This window comes from Fukomys damarensis, unplaced genomic scaffold (genome assembly GCF_012274545.1).
Source record: "Fukomys damarensis isolate Sample0158 unplaced genomic scaffold, DMR_v1.0_HiC HiC_scaffold_25, whole genome shotgun sequence".
NCBI classification, from domain to species: domain Eukaryota; kingdom Metazoa; phylum Chordata; class Mammalia; order Rodentia; family Bathyergidae; genus Fukomys; species Fukomys damarensis.
The window spans coordinates 19,391,792-19,411,919 of NW_022900937.1; the positions used below are offsets into that span (position 1 = coordinate 19,391,792).

A 20,128-nucleotide genomic window follows, 5' to 3' on the forward strand; every position below is an offset into this window, starting at 1 on the left:
AAAAAAAAAAAAAAAAAAAAAAGACCCAGCTCCAGAGCCTAAGGTGCTGCTTTCCCTCCAGGGCCCGCACTCTCTTTCTTTTGAGTGTGTACTCTTAAATTTCCCATCTAATAAATCCTGTGTGCCTCTTACTCACACACCCTGAAAGTTCTTTTTCCACAGCGGAGTCAGCAAGCCCACAAGCTCATTCTCCAGATAGGGTAGGTGTGGGATCCTCCCAGGGACTCTTTAAGCTCTTCCATCTTTGCCCGGACCATTCTTTTTCCTCAGCAAACGCTACAATCAAGATCGCTCTCCTCTATGTCCTAAGAGCCATCATCAACACCACTCCTTTCCCGGCGTGCCACAGAGGGGACCGCGTCAGCCTCCCCACCGCATCGCAGAACAGTGCTCAGCACACAACAGGGGATCCATGGAATTTGTCAAACAGAAAACAAGTAGAAGTGTTCAGGCCACTGAGCCTGTCACCTGCCAACACAGCGCTGGAGATGGTGACCCTGGAGTCTCAGGGAGGGAAGGTCGTGGAGAACTGAATTGGGTTTCCAAAGCCCTCATTCTAATTCTAGCGTGGTTTCCAACTCATTGTGTAACTTTGGACTGTTTTCTTCTCCCTGGCCCTCAGTGTTCTCAGCTGGAAAAGGCACACAATGGGCTGGATATACTATTTCTATGTCCCTGTGTACATTTTTTTTTTTTTTTTGAGACAGGGTCTTACTTATGTAGTGAGACTGACCTGGAACTCACTGTGCAGCCCAGACTGGTCTTGAACTCAGTGATTCTCCTGCCTCAGCTTCCCAAGTACTGGGATTATAGGTGTCCACCACCATGCTTGGCTCCTATGTAGGTTTTAAAGAGTTCATATCTGTACGCTTTTACCACTTCACTCCTGGGATCACTCATTGTTCTGCACAACTGCAGAGGGTGCAGTTTACACTGCAGGTGGCATTCAGTTTTGCAGTGCACAGCCCATACAGCTGTGCGTGGCGATCCCGCCCACTCTCCTCTTGGCCACGTGCCATTTCAGAGGGAGTTGAATTGGAACTGCTAACATACTAACTAGTTCAAAGACCTCAGCTTGTTTTTGGTTTTCTAGCTTCTAAGCTTGTATCCTGCTTGTCATGAGTATATAGATCAAGAGTCCTGTGCAATCCAAGTTTAGCTCTAACTCAGTGAGCGTTTGGGCAAAGTAAGAGCGGGACAAGAATCAAGGTATGCAATTTGTGGCAGGGCTCTCCCTTGGAGGAGAGGAAGTAGGGTAATGAGGACCCAGGGAACTCAGGGTCAGTCTGCTCATGCTCTTTGAATGTAAACTAAAAAAGGAACTGTGGGAGCCCTCCCCTCCCAAAGCTGTGGGCTCGCCCTGCCCTGGGTGTACCCACACCCACCCGACAGGGACCCACTAGTGGCCGCCTGTCTGGCTTGGGGAGATGGGAGGCCCTGGGGCGTGAGAATGCTTTACCCCTCTGAAGTAAGTTACCTTTGGTTTTCAGGAAAGGTCACTTTTTCAGAGCTGCAAAGCAGTCTCAATTGTCTACAGCTACTTTTAGTTCCCTAAGAGAGTCCAGAGCTCCAGACACTGTCTGTCACCAAGAAATCAACCATCTTTTGAGGAGGGGGTGAGCTCCCTGTCTCTAGAGTATATCTGGAGTGTCCAGACCCTGAGAAGGGCCCTCCCAGGTAGATCCCCTCAGGGATGGGGCCAAGCAGGCCCTGTGTCCACCCCTGTGCCAGAGAAACTTGTTTGGAAACAGAGCCCCAGGTGTCAACCTCTCTCTCACGTACATCGGGCTTTATTATCAAAGTTCTGGCTCAGGAAATATTCATGGCAGCACAAAGCGTAGCCCTATGGGGCTTCTGAGAAACGAGAAGGCCAAATGTTTATTTTAGAAGTGGTTGAACGGAAGCTTTGAGATATTCAGGGCTGGCCTGGATGGGTCCAGTTGTGTTATGTTATGGCCACTAAAGGAGAATCGATAAGGGTGGGGTGGTAGCAAGTCTAACGTTCTGCCAGCCAAGAGCTCCACTGTGTGAGTTCACTGGCAGTTGCTCTCCTGCCATGAAGGCTGAGAAGAGCCAGGTGAGGAGAGAAGGCCCCGCTGCACTGGAGTAGGACAAGGCGGAGCCACACTACACCGGGGAAAGAGAGGGAGAAGGAACTGAGCGGTGCCCACTGCCCAGGGTACTCGGTGACCTTGTGAGGAGTTGGGGTGCTGCTGGTGAAACAGAGATGCCCACAGACACAGGACAGTTTTTTCCATGTTGATCCAGGAGGGCTCCCTGGCAGCGGTGGCCTTTCTGGGGTTGCCAAGGTGCTAAAAAAGCAGCAGGTTTCACCCCACCACACTTTAGCTCCCACTTGCTGAAGACATTTGTCAGGGATGGGATTGGGGTCTCCTCTTTCTTCACAGTGGCAACACAAATGTGGACCCCTCTCATTCCACATAAAAATCTCCTTCAAGCGTGGGGGAACTTGGAAGCCCCTCTTCCCTGCAGCCCCCCACAGCAGCGGTAGAGACCAGACCCACGGGGCCACTGCCAACCCAGACAGTGCTGGGAACCTGGCTTCTTGGGGCTGGGAAAATACTTCTGGGTTGTGCTCTGGAGTGGGCTGAATGTGAGAGAAAACGGCCACTCTGGATGCCTGGACGCTTTCCATTGTGTTCAGACTTTCACCAGTGAGTCCCAAGAGGGTGGCTTGACCACTAAGCCTCCATGGACACAGGCAGCCTGTGCAGAGGGGCCAGGTCCGTCCCATAAAACATTCCCCTATCCAACCTAACCCCATAGCACTTCGGTTCCGGGTGAGCAGGGGCTGGAGGGATTTGTCCTTCGAAGAACCACATACAGGGACTCTGTCACCAAGGGCACAGTGGGTGAGGAGTCCGGGTGGGACCAGAGTGAACATTAAAGCTTGATTATTTGTGTGTTTATTTAATGGGTGTTTAAATATTTCGAAGCAAATCAAAAATCTAGATTTTTTCCCCCAGTTCTTATTACTTAGGATGTGGTTAAGGAAAGACAATGAATTGATTTAAAGTCAATTCTTTTTGTGTGGTGCTGGGGAGGAAACCTGGGGGTGTTCACTGAGTTACATTATCCCCAGCCCTTGTAAAAGTTCTTATCTTGAAGACTCAACCAATATTTACTAAGTGCTTTTGTTTTAAACATTACTTTCATTTAATACTCTGAAGTGTATGTTTTAATCATTCCTTGTGTCCTGAGTTGAACTAGCCTAAGTCTTGTTAGTAAGATTCCTTTGTTCTCTTCTAAAGTACAAGCCATTTAGGTAACAAAATAAAACAAAACTCACACTAACTCCTCAAATAGAAGTGGTTTATTTAGTAGACTAAAGAGGCCTTAAAACAAAACGAGACAAAACCAAACTTGAGACAAGGTCTAAGTTGCCCAGGCTGGTCTTGAATTTGTAACCCTTCTGCCTCAGCCTTCAGAAATGCTGAGATTATAGGCATGAGCCACCAAACTCTGCTTTAAGTCAATTTTTAAAAACCATTAAGTGAAAGTCGCCAAGGTAGAGCCAAAGCCAAAGCTAGTGTTGCAAGAAAAAGCAAGAAAGAAGATGGATTTTCAAGATGATCAGATTGGGATGTGGGTTTTGGTGCTCTTTCTATGCTCTGCCAGGGAGCTCAGTCCCAGCCTCTGGCTTTCCTGCTTGGCAAAATCACAGTCTCCAGGGTCTGCTCGGGTTCAGACCCTGGACTAGGACTGTCACCCTGGTGATTATCTTGGCCACATGGCTTAACTCCTATGTTAACCAGCATGACCGTTGCTATTCACCTTTCTCAAGCGCCCCACTGCTGACAGGCATTTTTTTTTTTTGTATTTCTAATTTTCACACTAACAACGCCCACAAGGTAGGCGTTATAGTCTCCATTACACATTCTAAAGAAAGGCAATGACTTGCCCAAGAGCACATACTGAATACGTGTCAGGGCACATGCTGGAACTCTGTGCTGGTGGGACATGCTCCTAATGTGGACTGTGGTGGACCCAGACTCAGTCTCTCCACCTGTAAAATGGGTTTCACACCAGCCCCCCAAGTCACCAAGGAAGATGTGGTCAGACGGCTCCCAGGGAATGGACTGTGCTATATAGGGTCTGCCTTCAGCCCTGGTGTCCATCTCCATCCTGCGTACTAGTGACACAGCTACATTCTGCACTGTGTGGTTGAGGTCTGAATCACCACGTTTTTGTGGGAAAGGAGGCATTTTAAGCTGCAGCTCCACCCTTTTTGCCTGGAGAGCCCTACAATATATCTCTGTTTCCACCACACAAAAGCAAGGCCTCTCCTGAGTCTCTTTGAGCTACAGTGTGCAGTGTTAGGCAGCAAAAGCCTGGAGAGCCTGCCTGGGCTGCCCGCTGCCAGCCCACTCACCCCTTTCTAAAGCCCTTCTCCATTCATGAAAATTTCATCAGCCGGGCCTATAATCCTAGCACTCTGGGAGGCTGAGGCAGGAGAATCTAAGATGGAGTCCAGTCTGAGCAACTTAGTGATTTAGCCAGACTGTCTCAAAAATAAAAAATAGCCTACATCCTCTAGGGCTGGGGATGTAGCTCAGCACAAAGGTCCTGGGTTATCTTGTGGGGTGACTGATTGGGTAATGGGATTTCTGGCAACTGCTACAGGCTGATGGGGAGATTTTTATTGATTCCTTTGCAACTATTTATCACTTGCCTCCTCTGGCCAGGCACTGGCGTGCAGGCCATATAAGTTAAGCATAATACAAAGCCCTTGTTCTCGTGAGGCTAGCAGCACTCTGGCGACCAGACGCACACGACACACATAAATAAAGTAGGCTGCAAGGCTGGGCAAGTTCAATGCCTGAGAGAGGCTGAGGTCGGGTGAGGGAAGACGGCCACGGGAGAGCGTGCACAAGAGGCCTCAGTGGGAGGGGACACCGAGAGCAGCGACTGTCGGACGGAGGACCAAGAATGAAGAAGGTCCTGGCCTGGGGATGTAGCTCAGTGTATAGCTGAGGATGAAGCCTGCCTGACAAGCACAAGGTCCTGAGTTCGATCCCCTGTACAGGGGGGAAAAGGTCCAAGGTCCTGCCTGCTGGTTTGAGTCTCAGGAGCAGCGATGGGAGGGAATGGGCACCAGGGCCTTTGGGACAAGGATGCTGTGGGAGCTTCCAAGGGGTCAGGGGTGGGTGGGTGGATGGATCCACACTGAAGACAGTGGCGGGACCAGAGACCATCTTGGTGACAGTTTGGCCACGCTCTGGCCCCGGGCCTGGCTCGCGGCAGCAGTAAGCACATTCCACAGCCGATGTTTGGCTTGTGGTCTGGCCTGGCCCTCTCCATGCCTTCTTCTGCTCTAACGGGCTTTAAAACCCCAAGTCTGAGTCTCTTTAACTTGAGGGCATGAATCACTGCCGGCCTGGGACAGGGTGCTGGGACACAGGCTCCGTGCTGCGGGGCACTTGCGTTCATCCATCCCTGGGACGGCTCCGGTTAAGACGCTCAGAATCAATCCCACGGGCTTCCGAGCTCCAGGCCAAGTCTGCATGCCGTGCACTGACTCAGCCTACTCTCCCAGAGCTGCCTCCTGCCCTCACACCCTCCTCAGGCCATGGGCTCCTGTCCTTCTCCAGTTACCCAGAGCTGTTGGGCTTTATACTCCTGCAGGTTTGCTCCCCATCTTCCACATGGGCTCTGGCATCCCATTGCTTTGGTCGCTGCAGTAATTGCCCTGTTATTTCACCTGCTTACCATGGTGTCACACCCTACCTCTCTCTTTCTCCTCTCGGGAAGCTTCTCCAAACACAGATTAGAACACGTCCCTACCCTCCCTCAAACACCTTCAGTGGCTCCCATCTGCTACATTCAAATGTCCTAGTTGGCATTTGGGTTCCTTCTCAGTGGCTTGAGCGGCTTCATTCTTGGCTGTCGCCCCCCAAACACACACCCAGCATTCTGCAACTGAACATCAGGGGCTTTGCCCAGATGTGCTCTCTACCCAACCCCTCACTGCCAGACCAATCCTTGCAAAAAAAAAAAAGTCTCCCACCTCTCTGACCTGAGTCTTCACTTTGTCTTCAAAGTGACATTGAGTCTTCGCTTGAATCTTCATCTGTAGCACTTACACCCTTGTTACTTCCTTTCTTGCATTATACTTATTTACGCAAACATTCCACTCTCTCCTATAAAACCACAAGGTCCTTGAAAGACAGGAGAGCTCTCTCTGCATCCTTCACTCCCACAGCACCCACACTGCTGTGCTAGGACCTTCTGGGGTACACATGCAAGAAACACCCGTCTCGTCCCAACAACCCCCGTTTCCCGTTCTTTCAGTCCTTCAGCACACATTCATTGAGCACCTACTATGTCCAGCCCTGTGCAGGAGGAGCTGGGGACACAGGGGTCATCAGCGATGTGGCGTCTGGGAGAACCTGAGCTCACTCACGCAGGGGCCCGAGTGCTGATCCTGATGGAGGGGGACAGGCGGGCGAGGCTGAGCAGGGCCCCCAGGAATGACCGGAAGCGGCCGGAAGGAAGGAGAGGAGGTGCAGGAGGATTCAGGACAGCAGGGCAGAGGTCAGAGGCTGCACCTTGTCTAACACGAAGCCCCAGAGCCAGGAGGGGCCTGGGCTGGGTACCTGTCTGTGAAATGGAGGAGCTGCTAGGCCTGGCCTCTGGAGGGCCGCGTCACCACGCAGGGGCCGAGGGACCCTTGACTGGAAGGGCCTCGTGTTTGGTTTCCGGCTCTGCAGGGGCCAACTAGAAACCATCGAGGACTTTTAAGCGCTGAGCCTCACATCTCCAGGTGCACTGGGTCCTGCGTAAGCGCGAGTGGCGTGGGTGGGCTCGGAGAAAAGCCGTGTCTCCAAGTTCATTCCTTTGGCGGAAGCATCCTGTTTCCTCAGCTCCCTTGATGGGCCCAACAAATTAGGTTCCAGACCTCACGCCTGACCAGAAGACCCAGCCCCATGTACCCATGAGTTCTTGGGGACAAGCACAGGAAATCGCTAAACCTTTAAGAGCCTCAGTTTCTCCATCCATCTAATGGGCTCAGCAGTCCTGCTCTGGCCTCTCCTGACTGACAGGAGGGACCTATAGAAGTGTTCTCTGCACACTGCTGCTAGCCCATTTCACGATTTTTCCATGCCTTCCAGATGCCCAGCGCTTTGATCTGTAGAGGAGAAACCAGCCCTGGAAATCCGCAGGGCTGGGATTTCTGACGGTCTGGGGTCTGGCTTTGCTGAGTGACGCTGCCGGGGGCATGGAGAGGGGGAGAAAGCCGTCAGCTGAAGAGGCAGGAACCCCCTCCCTGTGTCATCCTGTTTGGCATCCTGGAGTGTGTTGCTATAGCAACTTGCCTAACTTGCCCCACATGCCACGTGGAAAAACCTCTGCTCGCCTTAGAGTGGCAACACCAAGCCACAGGCCGAACTCTTCCACCTTAGGGGACAAGGCTGCCCGGCATGATGGGGGCTGGGGAGGGCTCCTGTGACCAGATGGAGAAGGCCCGATGGGCTGGCCACGCCGGCAGATCCCTTGCTTCACCTTTTCCTCTGCCAGCAGCGGCCCAGGTGCCTCTCTGGGCGGAGGGCACAGCCCAGTCAAAATGCAGATCCCCGTGAGCAGGGTGCATCAGCTGTGAGCTCTCATTAGCACCGTTCAGCAGGAAGGAACTGAACAGGCTTGAGGCTTGGAGCAGGAGAGCGGGAGCCAGCAGGGCAGGGAGCAGAGGCTGCCCAGCATGGCCCACAGGGATGGAGAGCTTACCGGGCCCGGGTGGTGCTCCGAGCACTGGACACTCTGAGTCACTAACCTGGGCCTGGCGTGTGAAGTCACTCTGCCACCCATTTTATAGCTGAGCAACTCAAAGCCCTGGGCCACCCAAACAGAATTGTCTGAACCCAGGCAGTGCTCCCGGCCCGTGTCCCATTGATGACCTGCTGTGCTGTGTGTCGGGTGAACTAATGCGTGACACCACGTGAGAGTCCCTCCAGCTGAGGCCGGGCACACCTGTGACTCGGGTTTTAAACCCACAGGATAGAAACTCCCCATGGCTCTGTTACGCCTGGTTTTCCAGATGACTGACTCTGTCGCCCTGCTTTCTCCCCTCGCTGGTAAGAAAATCCTGGACATTTGCTTGAGAATGAGATGGACAGGTGGGGTTGGGGATGGTCCCCACTTGGGGCCCCAGCTCCCTCTAGCAGGCCCTCCACGCTGAGGGTGTGTGGGCATCTTAACTGTCAAGTAGCTCTGGATTCTTGGTGAAAGCCTGAGATTTGGGGGTGGGGGGCGGAGGGCCAAGGAAGGGGCATTAAGTGAGCAACAGAGGCGCCACTTTTGAGACGCATGGGAGCATCTTTCAAGCTTGTTTTACAGTCGGCTGTCCTGAGGCAGCCGGAGGAAGGGTCACAACAGCCCCCTCTCCACAGTGGCACTGCAACAATGACTGGCTACGTCTCCAAGAGGGAAACCTCAAATCCTGAGGGGAGATAGTAATACCTCGAATTGGGCACTGCAGAGAGTAAACAAGTTTCTTAAATCCCTCCAATGAACTCCTTTCTACGTAGCAAGAGCCAAGGCTGGGCAGCTCAGAAGATGGTTCTATCCCGAGCAACAGGGTGCTGCTGGAAGTGTAGGGGGTGAGGGCAGAAGGAGGTCCCTGCCACTGGGGGGAAGGAAGGAGGTCCACAGGGGGCAAAGGGACTGTCTGAGTTCCTCAGCTGAAATGACAAGAAGGGCAAGGAGATGTGGGGTCCAAGGTAGAGGAGTAATGAGGGGTGCTAAGCAGAAAGAGGGTGGACTGAACCCCATCTCCTAGAACCCCTCAGCCGTGGTGGTGTAGAAGGCTCCAGAGGCTCCTCAGCTCATCTGGTGGGGGAGCTTGGCTGACCATCTCCCAGCAAGGTAGAAAAAGGGAGTCACAGTGATGGTGACAAACTATCTCCTCTGCTGCCCCAGCCAGAGAGCAGGCCTGGACCTTTCTGCATCCCCAGCGTCTGGCTCTGTGATTTTCCGTACCACGTTTCCTTGGGATCCTACCCACAAGGACACCCATGGGCCTCGCCAAAGGGTCTGGTCCCTCTGCTCAGGACAACTGTAATGGTGAAAACCATCGCTTCGCTTTCACTGTGACCCACACTTTGGCCAAAGCTTTGGGGTAGAGCTAAAAAAGTTTATTGGGGCCTTGACACATTTTGATACATTGATGGGCTTGACTTTGAAAGGTTCGTATTTGTGCACCCTGTGTCCTTATGACTATGATGTGCTAGAGAAGACAGACAACTTCCCAAGGGCTTAACACCAGCCTCAGACTTGCCAAGCACTGGGCGTACATCTGCTCATTTCGTCTTTGTGATAACTATAAATTCTATTATTTTCCCTGCTTTACAGGAGAGGAAACTGAGGCACAAAGACATACAATAACTTGTTATGGTCATGAAACCCTAACTGACAGACATCAGGCTGATCTCAGGCAGGCAGACCCCAGGGCTTTCTCTCTAAAGGCCAGCTATAAATGTCTTTGGATTTGTCTAATTCTTGCCAGGGGCTTTTTGATGGCCGTGCCTGCCCCTTTCCCGTGTCCTGTCTGTACAGGAACTCCAGAAAGGCAGAGACTCTGAACTCACATGGCCTTCATGAGGGGATCTAACCAAGCCTCAGAGCCCTCCATTCTAAGGAGTCCACACTGACTGAACTACCTGTGTAGTTTTACTTTTTATTTTATTTTATTTTATTGGTACCAGGGATCGAACGCAGGACCTTGTAACTGCAAGGCAGGCAGTGGCACCACTAAGCTAAATCTCTGGCCCTGTGGTTTTAAAATAGTCATCTTTTTGTTCTTTAATTAGTGCCAGGAGGGCTGGGCATGGTGGCACATGCCTGTAATTCCAGCTTCCTGGGAGGCTGAGGCAGGAGGGTTACAAGTTCAAGCCTTGCCAGACCCTGTCTCAAAATAAAATATAAAACAAAAAGAAGGGCTGGTGCGCTAGCTCGGTGTGAAGGACCTAGGTTTAATCCCTGGCATTGCCAAAATAACCAATAAGCATACAATAAACAACCAAACAACGAGTCCCAGCAGATAGTGCTCTAAAATAGGAACAGGCTCACTTTACCTCCCAGCCACTCTGTGCTCTTCTATTTAAACCCCGTCTCCTCCCCCCGGGAAGGCTCCCAGCTTATCCAGCTGATGCTGAGTATTTGAACATGGCCCCCATTTCTCTGCGCCGCTCTCTCGAGCTTCTGTTCCGCTGCCCCGGTTTTGCCTTGTCCTCTGGCAGCACGTGTGCCTGGCCCCACCCCCAGCAGATGTGGCTCCCCGTTGACTGATATCTTTAATGAATCCCACATTGCAAGAGCCCAAACTGACCAGACATCATGCAGAAGTGGTTTTCTCCGTGGAAAGGCAGCTCTGAGTCACAAACCCTGTCTTTAGAGGTCCCTAACTGCCACTGTCCTTCACTCCTTCCCCTCCCTAGACAATGCCACCAACCACCCTTGATCAGCCCTCCTGTGCGCCAGGCCTGTGTTAGCTTTTCTTAGTCTGCCAATGACTCCATCCTCCCGCACTGAACCTGCTGGAGAAGCCACCTAAGCAACCTCACAGGGCTGTACAGCCCTTGGTGGGAGCCAGATATGAGTCCAAAGCCCTCTCTGTCCCCTCTGCAGTAGCCACTTGGGCGCAGGCCCTGGAGTCTCACAGAAATGCAAAACCGTCTCCGTGGTTGGATCTCTAGTGATCTTAGGACTGTTCTAAAGCCCTGTTTTCTGCTCAAAGCACCGCGAGTGGCCTTGGTCCCCTGCAGCTGGTTCCTGGATGGCCTGGCCTGGTGGCGCTTGGACCCTGGCCCTTTCCCACGCTCCAGATACATGCAGCAGTGCTTGCTTTTAGCTGTGACTCTGGGGTCTGAACTGCTCCCCTCCAGACCGAGCCCTTGGCAAAGGCGGACCTTCCTGCGCACTTGTTAGCCCAGGTGGCCCTTGCGGAGGGTGAGGGCCGGCTGGGGTCTCCACGTGAGCTCCAAAAGGCACCTCTGCTGCCGTTTGCATCGGACCCCCACTGCTGACCCCATCTCCGCCTCTCCCTGCGTGGCCGGGGGTACCCCAGAGCCCAGAGCCCCGGCTTGGCCGTGCCGGGGTCTGGAGTGCATTAGGTAATTAGGCGGCTCACACCTGAACAGCGGCTTCCCCGGGTTATTGAATAATTGCCTAATTCCGAGCACCGGTCTGGGCTGCCCTGAGCCTTCAGGTAACTTTTCCCGAGAACCTGGACCTGACACCGCCCAGGCGCCCAATGCTCCGGAGCTCCGTTGGGTCCCAGCCAGGGACTCTGAGCACCAGTGCTCGCCCCGGGTCTTCCCCGCCTGGGGGCGGCGCGCCGGGCTCTCCAACTTCGGGGTGCTCCGCCCTCCCGCACAGGCGGGGACGCGGCCGCGCGCCCTCTGTGCTCCCGGGAACCCCGGTGGTGTCACCAGCCCCAGACGCACCCGCATCAGAGTTCCCAGTCGTCGGCGCGCACCGCCCTCCTTAGCGGGGCCGCTGCGCCGCGACCGCTTCTGGGGGACCCAGGTGCCCTCGAGAAGCCGCCCCGAGAGGCGCGTCGCGTCCCGCTCCTGACACGGGGACCCAAGGCTCCGGCGGGCAGGGCGGACTCGCGGTATCAAGGGGAGGCGAGGGGACACGTACCTGGCCACAGGCTGAGCGCCCAGGCCACCACGAGGCCCCGCGACAGGTCCATGGCCGCGAGGCTGGGTCGGGTCGGGTCGGGTCGGCTCAGGTCCTGGCGGCGAGCGGAGCCTCCTGGTTCTGCGCCTCGAGCCTCTGCGCGCTGGCGCCACGGCTCCCTGCGCGGCGCGGAGGAAGTGGGAGGGCTGAGCGAGGGGAGGGGCGCGGACACCGCGGCCGCCTGGCTCCCCTCCAGTCTTGGCCCCTCTGCCACCTGGGCGGCAGGCGGGCTGCGGCCTCTGCGTCCTCCCCACTTGGCCCCCTCCCACACCTGGGCTTAGAGCCCCCCAGACACTCGCTCCTGGGACCCCTCACCCACGTGGCACCTGCGTCCTGATCCCCATCTCATCCTCAGAGCTGTTTGGGCTAAGTGGTTTGTGGTTCTGTCTGGCAAAGAAAGCAGCTTCCCAAAGCCGGGAGGGGCACCGAAGGTGGCCTAAGACACCCTCTGGGACTCAGTCTCCCTGAGCAGCGTAGACCTCTTGTCCCTCCATCAGCCTTCTGAGAGTCCCCTTTGTCTCCTGCACCTGGGGACTTGGAATGTCAAGGCCACAGTGCTTCTTGTGACCCTGGAGTCCGTGCAGACACCTTCCAACCCCTCTGTATCCCCACAATAGGGCACAGGGAAGCATCCAGGAAGAAGGGGACCCACCTCTCCTGGAACCCAGGCACGGTCTTCCCAGCCCTTTTGATCACAGGTGTTAACTTCGGTGCACATTTACAGCAGGAGCTTTTAAAATCTGTCCCGTCCACGGTCTTTGCATGTGGTGCCTGGCCTGGGTCTTTCTCAGGAGACTGCCAGTCCCCACCAGTCAGGTCCGAGGCACAGCTCACTGTATGGCGCAGAGAACCTACACAGCAATGGATGTGATCATTTCGCTTCTCCGGCCTGGAAATCTCGTTCACACCTAGGCGCTCAGCCCCCAGCCCTCGGGAGCAGAGGAGGTGGCTGAGGGATGGGTGAGGAAGCGGTGTGGGCCACACAGAGGTGCAGTTTTCTGTCTGGGGAGCAGAGAAGGGCGTCCCAGAGGAGGTGACATTTGGAGAGGGGCCCTGAGGCCAAGTTGAGTTTTGGGGAGGGATTGCATTTTCCTCCCCAGCAATTGCTCTCATTCTTGGTAGTGCCCTAGTACCCTAGCGTTTACTTTATATTAATTTCTCCCACTTAGCCATATACCAGGGGAAGCAGATACCTTCTCTGGTTTGTGTGTGTGTGTGTGTGTGTGTGTGTGAGAGAGAGAGAGAGAGAGAGAGAGACAGAAGACAGAGAGGTAGGAAGAGGAGGGCATGTGGATGTGGTTTAGGGCTTAGGCTGAAATGAATCAGTGTGTTGCCACCCCTAGGCCAAAGTTTCAGAAGCACAGTATGACAAAGAAAATAATTTTCTTGCTCCTCTAAAAGAGTCCCTGAAACAAAGGAACTCACTCTATCTCTTCCTTCCTACCTTCTCCCCCAGGCTGGGACAAGGGATCTTACAGCCTTGTTTGTTGACTCAGGACGGGTGGACAAGGGGTTCTGGCCTTGGATTCAGGGAGACACTGGATGAGGAGGGCAGGGGCCAAGGCCCGAGGATCTTGTGGAACCCTAACTCAAGCTGCGCTGTGAGCCGCTCTCAAGAGCACTTCCCAGTTCCGGATCAGTCTAAGCCACCTTCAGTCAGGATGCTTTAGACCTGGAGCATCTTGTAGCTGCCACCTACTTCCCTGCTCTCTGGAGGTCATGCTGTCCCCAGTGCTGCTCAACCCTAGAGGCATCGGGAATGACCCAGAGCCCCGTGAAGGCTGCAGATCCCCCAGGTGGGCTCCCTAGGTTGCTCCAATGGGTGGATGGTCTGTGTGGCCACTGGTCTTGCTGGTAACAACCTCACCCTCTGTTAGCTGCCATCCCAGGCCTGGCATCCTGAGTGCAGTGGGTGCTCTTCTGGGTAACACAGGGTGGGGCGAGAAGAGTCCCTGTGCTTGTTCTCTCACCTCATACTTGGGCACCTCCTGTACCCCACACTCTGCAAGAAGCCTGCACAGGAGGAGCTAGGGACAGAGCCCACCAGGTGAGACATGGCCTCATGTTTATTTACTTCATCATAATTTATCATTCCTTAACTTACTTAAGTCGGTTCTTATTTAATCAGCCTTAAACCATTGGAACCACACAAGGTCTCTGTGTGTGTGTGACAAGTCCAGCGTGGGGGAGCTCAGAGGGCTGGATGAAGGGCTCCTGGAAGCTGGGATGGGAAGCAATGAATGTACTAATCATGCTTTCCGTGTACACAGTGTTAATATTTATTTTAAATTTTAATTGAGATTTAGTGTCATAAAATTCTCCGTGCAATTCAGTGGTTTTAGTCTACTCACAAGCACGTAACCATCACCCCCCAAAGAAACCCTGGACCCGTGAACAGCCACTCCCCATTCCTTCATCCCAGCCCCTGGCAGCCACCAGTCTGTTTCCTGTCTCCGTGGATCTGCCTATTCTGGACATTTCATTGCCATGGAATCATCCCTTACAAGGCCTTTTGGGTCTGCCTGCTCAACACGCTGTCTCAGCGACAGCATTTCATTCTTTTTTATTCCCGAATAACATTCCGTTGTGTGGATGTGCCTTGTTCTGCTTACCCATCCCTCAGGTGGTGTTTCTTTGGAGCTTTCCGCTTTGGGCTCTTATGAATAACCCTGCTATGCACATTTTGTGTAAGAGTTTTTGCGTGGACATCTGCTTCCAGTTCTTGCGGGTAATGGACGCTGATGTTCGGCATGACAACCGTTCACGTACAGGATGGTGATCCCATATGCCCCGCACCATCCAGCTCTGTGTTAAGTGGCACTGTGATATTTGTACGGGGATGAAGTCACCCAGCGACACACTTCTCAGGACCTGGCCCCGGCTCTGAGTGACACGTGACTACCTAGGAGTGGCACTGCTGAGTCATAGTTTGCTGGCTCGAAGAGGCCCCCAAGTTTGCACAGCTGGGCCATGTTATAGTCCCAATAGCAATAGGTGGCTGAGGTGTGTAGGTTTGAAACCCGTTTCACACCCATGACCTCATTTAATCCCAATAGCCCTGCAAGGAATTATATTCATTTTTTTTATAGATAAAGAGATTGTATGGGTGAGGATTCTTTCAGTCACAAGTGACAAACTGCTGTACAAGAGGGCAAAGAGAAATCTCAGATAAATGGGAAATTCGAAGTGTCTGTCTGCAGATCAAGTGTCTCAAGTGAGTGTTACTGCTTTCTTTCTGTCCTCTTGTACTTTTGCTTCATTCTCTTCTCCGCTTCTACAGCAGGCAGGGTTTCTCTGCCTGTCTAGAGAGATGGCAGGCAACAGCCACAAGCTTATACTTTACAGATTCTAAAAGGAGAGAAGTGGCTTCCCTCTTACATCCAGTAGAGAAGTCCAGAGCTTTGCTTCATGCCTCTCCGGCACAAATCACAGTGTCTGGAGGACTTGGTAGGATAATTGGCCCAGTCTGGGACACACCCAACCCTGAGGGGTTGGGAGGAGAAGAGCAGCAGGACAGACAGCTCCATGGAGGCCACACATTAGGAGAGGAGCTCCTGGGAAAGGGGTGGCAAAGTACCCGGGAGAGACAAACCCGTGATTGCTAAGCCCACTCCAAAGGTCGAAGCTCAGAGCAGCGGAAGATTGGCTGGAGACGCCCCCCAGCCACCTGTCTGGCGGAACTGCAGTGAGGACCAGGGGTCTGCCTGCAGGCTGCACGTCCCAGGTGAGGTTGCTGGATTTCAGTGATTTGGCTTGGTGCCCCCAGCACCTGTGCCTCACTTTCTCCAACTCTCCAGGCTCATCCCTCCAGGTGTCTCTCTTACCCTACTCCCTGCATCTTTCTCGGCCCTCTCTTCCGTGTTCCAGGATCCCCCAAATGTCGCCACTTTCCACATCAGCATGGGGGCCACACCTGAGGCCCTGCCTGGCTTCCAGGCTCCTTTCTGCAACCACAGCCCTCCTGTCCTCGACAGGTCTGACTCCCTCCCAGGACCACCCCCGAGTTTGTGCTCAGGAAACACAAACTCTGTTTCTATTTTTTTAAAAATATAAAGGTAAGCAAACTTAGAGTCACTGGGAAGCTACAACTTATGCCAAGAAATGATAAAATAAATTCCGAAGCAATAAATGAATAAATGAATGAATAAATAAATAAACGAAAGCAGAGATGAGAGCCACCAGATTGCATTTGTTATCTGCACTCTGAATGATGTGCGTATTGTTCCGAGCCAAAAATGCATGTGATGGAAGGTGAGGGTGCTGGCCATGCGCAGACGGGCTTGGAGGGCTTCCCTTATTTTCTGTGTCACACTAACAAAACGAACGCATTTAATCCTGGAGGATCGCATTTACCCCGGTCGCTAGCATGCGTTACCGTGGCTACTTTCTACTTCAGAGTCCAGTCTGGTGGAGCCAGGAAGGTAACCCCCTTCTTCCGGACCCTGTGCTGAGTCCAGTCTTATTTCCACGCCCAAAGCCCAGGGACTGATGTTTCTCACGCGACCGAGCCCCGCGCACCACCTTCCCTGAGCCCAGGAAGTTACTTTGTGATCTCAATTCTCAAGCCACAAGTATGTCCAGCATCCGCAGTAAAGATACCAGAAGGAAGGGAGGCAGCCTCCCCACACACAGGCATGCAGGAAGGAGAGGAAAACAGCCCTTGGAGGGAAGAGTGTGTCAAAGGGCACGAGAGTGTGCAAATTACTTTACATGCTTACGGTGTCACTCAACATGCTTGTTGAAAGGCCAACGAGGTGGACTAAAGCCTTGGCATTAGGTCAGATTAGAAAGCCATGTTGCAAACAAATATCACCAATGGAGTGCTATTCAGCCATGAAGAAGGCTAAATTTGAACCATTTGTAAGAAAATGGGTGCACCTGGAGACCGTAATGCTAAATAAAGTAAGTCAGACCCAGAAGGTTGAACATTGTGTGGTTTCCTCTTCTATAGAGACCCCGAGTGAAAACAATCTAAAGAGCAAAATAAAAGGCAGATGATAGGGAGTGGAGAGAGAGACTTTTTGGAGTCGAGAAGGGGTTCCAGGGATTGGGGCAGACAGGAGGGAGGGGAGAGGAAGGGAAAGAGAGAGGATCAAGATGTGGCAGGCATGGGCACCCGTTCCCTAAGATGAAAGGTGTTTGCGGTGCATCACAAGCATGCACTCGTAATGGTTTTTAAGAAAGGGAAAGGTGAAAACACCACTGCCTACACAGGAGCACTTACGTGGGCCAAATAAATGTGACCCTGACCTAGGAGTGGAGTCCACACGCGTGGAACTCATCAAAACGACTGACCCTAGGGCTGGGGATGCAGCTCAGCAGCGCCGCACCTGCCTCACAAGCACGAGGGCCCAAGTTTGATCCCCAGTACCGGAAAACAGAGCCAAGTAAAAACGACTGGCCCCGTGTTGAGCAGCACGCGTTCCTCCTATCTTTCTTGTCACCCTCTTTGCAATCCTACTAAGTGGCACAATGACTTCCTGCCTTTTCCAGGTGAAGGACTTGTGGCTCGGGCAGGTGAGGGCTCAGAGCTCATGGAAGGGAAACCCAGGGTTTGAATTTGGTCTCGCCTAATCCCAGACCCTGAGCTCTTGACTGCAAGGCTTCATCCAGCGCTCGCTGGTGTCAGATGGCAAGTGGGACCGTGACGAGGGCTGTGTCAGAGAAGGAGGTGGCATCGGAACGGGCTGTGCATCTAGGAGCTTTTCAGAAGGGAAGTGGGCATTCGCAGCAGGAAACTGCAGATGCCCTAAAGTCTGGAAAAAAAGCAACAGTCCGAACTGCACCAGGGACCAGGGAGTGGCACAGGCGGCAGATGTGTGGGAACAGAATAAATCCAAGCTTCTGGCCCTTGTCCTTTCCAGGTGCCCCCTGGGAAAGGGTGTTTGCACACAGCTCCTGACTTCTAAGTGAGCCTCTCCGGAGTCCCTTCTTTGGCCCAAGTTTGGACAACCTAATGTCACTCTGTGAGCAGAGAAGGAAAGGTTTGTCTGCATGGGAGACACACGCACACACACCAACAATAAGTGGCACTCTATAGACCCAGCACAACCCAAATCCATGTCAAACAAGAGAAATGCCCTTCTTCCTATGGAAGCTGCAAGGGTCCAAGGCCCTGGGCCTCTTGACAGTGCCACCTCCCGTTACTTCTTGGTGTGGCTTTGGCTCTTCCTACTATTTCAGATGATGCCCAAGGCTGACGAGTCATCCAGCCATGTCCAGAGTGCCAGAGGCAGAGCCCTGGAGGGACACTCTCGGGCTACATGTAGGCTCACAGCTGAAATATTCCCATTTTCTTCCTTTTTATTTGGGGGCAGCTGAAATGCCAAGGAGGCAAGTCCTAGGATTTTACAGGGGTGAAGGAGTGATAAAGAGGTAAGTGGGAAAATCTTTCCGGGCCAAATGACAGGGAGATTCTAGCACCACAGTGAGAAGCGTGGCCTGCATAGGACAGGTAAGGAGAAGCCTTCAGGGATTTGGGGCAAGACAGGTCTTCCAGCCTCCAACTACAGGCCAGGAGTTGCTCTCTGCCTCCGGAGACTTCTTGAGAGCTACAAGCACTGGGGACTTACGGGGAGCAGTCCTGGGCTGATGGCTGAACCCCAGCTGCCACTCCTCTCTTGGGGGACAACTCTAGGCGCGTTCTGGCCCACCCGCCAGATCACTCCCACCCCTGCACTGGCTGCCTTCGTAACTTTCTTTACTACCCTGTTCCCTTGACAGGGTCTCTTGGGGCCACCTGCACCCCCACTGCCTACACATCCATCCTTGGATCAGAGTCTGCTTCCAGGGACTCCCAGTCTGTGGCAGGTGTTTTAGAGACATGAAGTCACTTGCCCCCGATGTCCTAGCTAGCAAGTGTCAGAGTCTGGATTTGAACCCAGAAATATGGGTGCCACGTGGATAACGCCTCCCAGACCCTCTCACTGCACTGATTCCAGGTTTGCTCACACCTAGGAAAGCAGCTAGAAAGCAAGAGTGCCAGAAATTCTGTCACTGGGGATTCTAGCTCTGGGTTCACTGTGTGAAAAAGAAGATTCCCCTCCTTGGGAAGCACATGAACCTACAAAACCAGCATCAGCCATTCTCATAGTATGAACTCATTTTTCACCTTCTCTTCCCCAAGGCCCTCCTGAGCAGAGCCGGAACAGCAATGCGGAGGCAGCAGAGGGCATGACAACAATCTGCAGGTCCCGCCTCTCCATTCATCTGCGAGCTGCTCCTGGCCTTGCGTGACGTCCTCAGCTGCCATGGTGTGCAGGGTTTCTGAACATCCCGAGTTGCATAACTGATCCTGGAAGTAGAAGAGAAGCGACAAGAGCACAGCCTAAGACAAACTGTAAAAAAAAAAAAAAAAAACAAAAAAAACTAGTGAGAGCACTACCAGTAATAAAACCGCTTCTGATCACTGTCTCCAGCCAGATTTGTAGGTCAACCTCCCTAAACCAGGGGCCACAAAAAGGACCGCACCTCCCTCTACTTTCCCTTGTGCCACAGGGTGGAGGTGCAGGCCTAGTCCCTTTCATCAAATGCTCTGCGGTCCACACTGTGTCTGCAGCAGATGCTTCCGGCTCTCCCCGGGAGGTCAGCCCAGCCTGGCCCAGCTGCTGCTGCTCAGCCCCAAGCACGGACTGGAAATAAACAGCTCCCAGGCACTGCAGCTGGGGCAGAGGCCAAGGGCGCTGTGGCAGGGAGGTATGGGGAATTGGACTGTTTTAGTTGATGTTTGGGTAAGATGTTTCTGGGAGCATTTTTTTTTCTCTGTTGAGTGTTAGGGAGAAAAAGATGGGCATAAGTGTTGGACCTGAGGCTTCCTGAGAACTCCCCCCTCCCCGGAGGAGACCAAAACTTGGGCATGGTGAGCAGGATGGTTGCAAGAGACACTAAGATAACTTGGTCCTTGGTCGTTGCGTGTGGCTGAGACCCCTGAGGTTGCTCATGAGGCTGCAGAGGTAGGAAGTAGAGTGGTTAAAAGTGGGCACAGGGGTTTTGGGTTAGAACCTCAGTGTCACCCTTCCCCAGCTGGAGGATTTGCTATTATTATAATCATTTCACCACCACCTATAAAATGAACAAAACAGCAGGCCCTTATGGAGCACCTCTCAGTCGAAGCCAGCGCCAAACGCAGTACTAACTACGCTCTTAGCATACATTAGATCAACTCAGACAACAATCACTGAGCTGTTGAAGAAGTTGGTTATTATTGTTGCCCTTTTACAGATGAGAAAACTGAGGCACAGAAGAGAGCATTACTTGCTGAAGGACTCACTGCTGGTCCACAGTAGGGCCTGAGATGACCTCAGGCAGTCTGGCTCCAGCACCCTCAGCCACCCTGTCCCGGCGGTTGCTGTGAACAGTAGATAAAACGCAGCTTATAAAGGACTTGGCGCCACACCTGCCCCATGGCCAGCTCTCAATAAATGTTAGC

General features: G+C 53.2%; 1 protein-coding gene across 1 annotated transcript in view; it reads right to left on the reverse strand.

The window, feature by feature from the left end:
- Nucleotides 1-11,787, reverse strand: part of Itga11 (integrin subunit alpha 11) — a 95,370-nt gene extending 83,583 nt beyond the window's left edge. Inside the window, exon 1 of the mRNA XM_010643305.2 lies at nt 11,662-11,787. Coding sequence (XP_010641607.1) covers nt 11,662-11,713 — 52 coding nt within the window. The 5' untranslated portion in view covers nt 11,714-11,787. The remainder of the gene's footprint in view (nt 1-11,661) is intronic.
- Between the last annotated feature and the right edge of the window lie 8,341 nt (nt 11,788-20,128).